The 2,434-nt window shown below is 51.4% G+C and overlaps 1 protein-coding gene across 1 annotated transcript in view; it reads left to right on the forward strand.

Moving 5' to 3' along the window:
- Positions 1–2,343: 2,343 nt before the first annotated feature.
- Nptx2 (neuronal pentraxin II) overlaps positions 2,344–2,434 on the forward strand; it is a 10,502-nt gene continuing 10,411 nt past the window's right edge. The window contains exon 1 of the mRNA XM_013023404.1: positions 2,344–2,424. Coding sequence (XP_012878858.1) covers positions 2,344–2,424 — 81 coding nt within the window. The remainder of the gene's footprint in view (positions 2,425–2,434) is intronic.

Consider the following 2,434-nt stretch of genomic DNA (forward strand, 5'->3'; position numbering starts at 1 on the left):
TATTCCCTGGGCTGGCTTGGGACCATGATCCTCATATCTCAGCCTCCTGAGTATTAGGATTACAGGCGTGAGCCACCAGCACGCAAGTCTTGGTGCCTTCATATATTGCAATCTCTTGTTAAGGAAATTTAAGAGTAATTATTTTGGGATCGATGCTATTTTTGTGTCTTTTTGTACACTGTCTTCTTTGTTCCAGGAGGAAATTAGAATTCTGGAAATACATTTGCTTTTATTTAATTATTAAAAGAACAAGCCTCTATTTCAAGTAGTTACAAATAGGAATCATTAGTCTGTCTAGAAAGGGCATACGCGGCTGAAACAAGCGACAATAATCTAGCGCCATGTGCAATTAGGACCACCCCCTCTCAGAGCTGGCAGTAAAAGAATGTCTGTCTGCTCTGTGAGTCGAAATTGAGAAAAGTGATATTTGATATGGATTGTTCTGAGCAGGTCTGGATTTGATGTTCTACACAAGAGTAACATTTTATAAAGTGCTTCTAAATGATATTTTTCATGATTGCTCTTTGTCAGTGTGGCTTTATTTGTGCTTTTGGAGACTTCAGGGACGCAGAGTAAGAAGGATCAAGGAAAATGAAGTTATTAGCCAGGCTCTGGTGATGCATGCCTGTAATCCTAGCTACTAAGGAGACAGATCTGAGGTCGGTGGTTCGAAGCCTGGGCAGGAAAGCCAATGAGAGTCTTTTTCCCCAAAAAGCCAGAAGTGGAGGGAAGCTCAAATGGTAGAGACCCAGCCTTGAGCAAAACAGCAAAAGACAGCACACAAGCCTCCAGCTCAAGTCTCAGCACTAGACACACACACATACACCCCTATTTCCCTGGGATAGAGACCAACAAAGACCCTACCCATCACTCATTTCCCTCTCACATCCCTTTTCCTCCTAAGGTTTATTCTTACTTGAACTGAATCATCTTCCACTATAGACCCAGTTTTCCTGTCTCTAGTTTTTACCCTTGAAGATATTTTCCTGAATAGAACTTTTCATAGAATTGAGCCACAGCGTCCTTGAAAACCTCCCAACTTATTTACATAACGGAAGCTATTGTTTGAAGTGCAAAGCAGGTCAGACTTTGGTTTCTAGAGATTAATCACTGCAGCCTATTTTATATTATCATAATAATTTCATTTATTTTGATACAATTTGTTTTCAGAATCAACCCTCAGCTTCCAGGGCCCAAGTGACAAATCCATTTGTTTCTGGTTAGAATGAATAATGTGATTAATGACCTTGCAACAAGATTTCTTTAAAAACTGGGGAGAGAAAAGGAGGGAGAAAAAAAGAAAAGGAAGATTTCCATTTAAAAAAAAATGTACAGCAAACCAGCTCAACTGGGCATCCAATCGCTCTGAACTTGTTTGTAAACTACAGGTGAGGTTTTGTAGCCATTTTGCTCCTCCCTTTATGGTATTTTTGAGGGGGGAGGGAGATGTTTCCATCTATTACCCGTTCTCCCCAAGGACAGTGGTCTCCAGCTGGGGAGGTGGGCGTAGTGGGATTCCCATCCGTAAGAACAGGGCACTATTTCACCAGGGGGCACCATCGTGATGACCCCAGAGGGGTCTTGGCATAGATAAAGGTCAGCTGTGCCAGGGTGGGGGGTGGGGCTGTCATGTGACCGTGTGGCTGTGCCAGGTCCCCACTTCCGGCTGGCATTTGGTGAGGGGAGGAGGAGGGAGCCTGGACTAGAACATTCTCTCCGTGTTCTGGGGCCTGGGTTACCAGGACCCACTGGGCGATCGGGACTGTTCCACCCATGCTGCGGCTCCTTCCCGCCTCCAGCAATGACGAACCCGCGCGGAGGTGGCTCATTCCGGCGACCCAGGTTCGAATTCCGCCGGGGGTGGTGGCACGGTGGTGGTTCTTTTTGGAAAGTGGGGTGACACCGCCCTCAGGGCTTTCCTTTCCGTGCCGGAAGTCCTCAGCCACCCCGCAGGCGCTTTCCAGGGCACAAAGGCTGTTTTGGACCCCGTCCTCGCTTTCGGGGCGCCTCGGCGGCCCGGTGCTCGTGTCTGAGGCTCCTTCCCACGCGCTCGCCCAGCGGCCCCGAGAGCCGTGAGAAACGCCTCCGCCACGCCCTCCTCGTGACGCGCACCGGGACGGACCAATCAGAGATCTCGGCGCGCGCCCCACCCGCTTCAGACCACGCCCCCTCCACTTAAGAAAGGGCGCACAGGCCGAGCCGAGGCTAGTGCGCCGCGCCAGGCGGAGGGTGCGGCTGGGCGGCCGTGGGTGGCGCTGGTTCCCCGAGTGCCCTCGTCCCCGCGCGCCCCGACGGTGCTCAGACGGCGCCCATCCAGGCTGCGGTGAGCCGAGCGGCGGCGAGATGTGGGCGCTGCTGGCCGCCGGCGTAGCGCTGGTCGTGGTCACCGGGGCGCAGGACAACCCGGTGCCCGGCAGCCGCTTCGTGTGCACCG

The sequence above is a fragment of the Dipodomys ordii genome, unplaced genomic scaffold (assembly GCF_000151885.1).
Source record: "Dipodomys ordii isolate 6190 unplaced genomic scaffold, Dord_2.0 Scaffold68, whole genome shotgun sequence".
NCBI classification, from domain to species: domain Eukaryota; kingdom Metazoa; phylum Chordata; class Mammalia; order Rodentia; family Heteromyidae; genus Dipodomys; species Dipodomys ordii.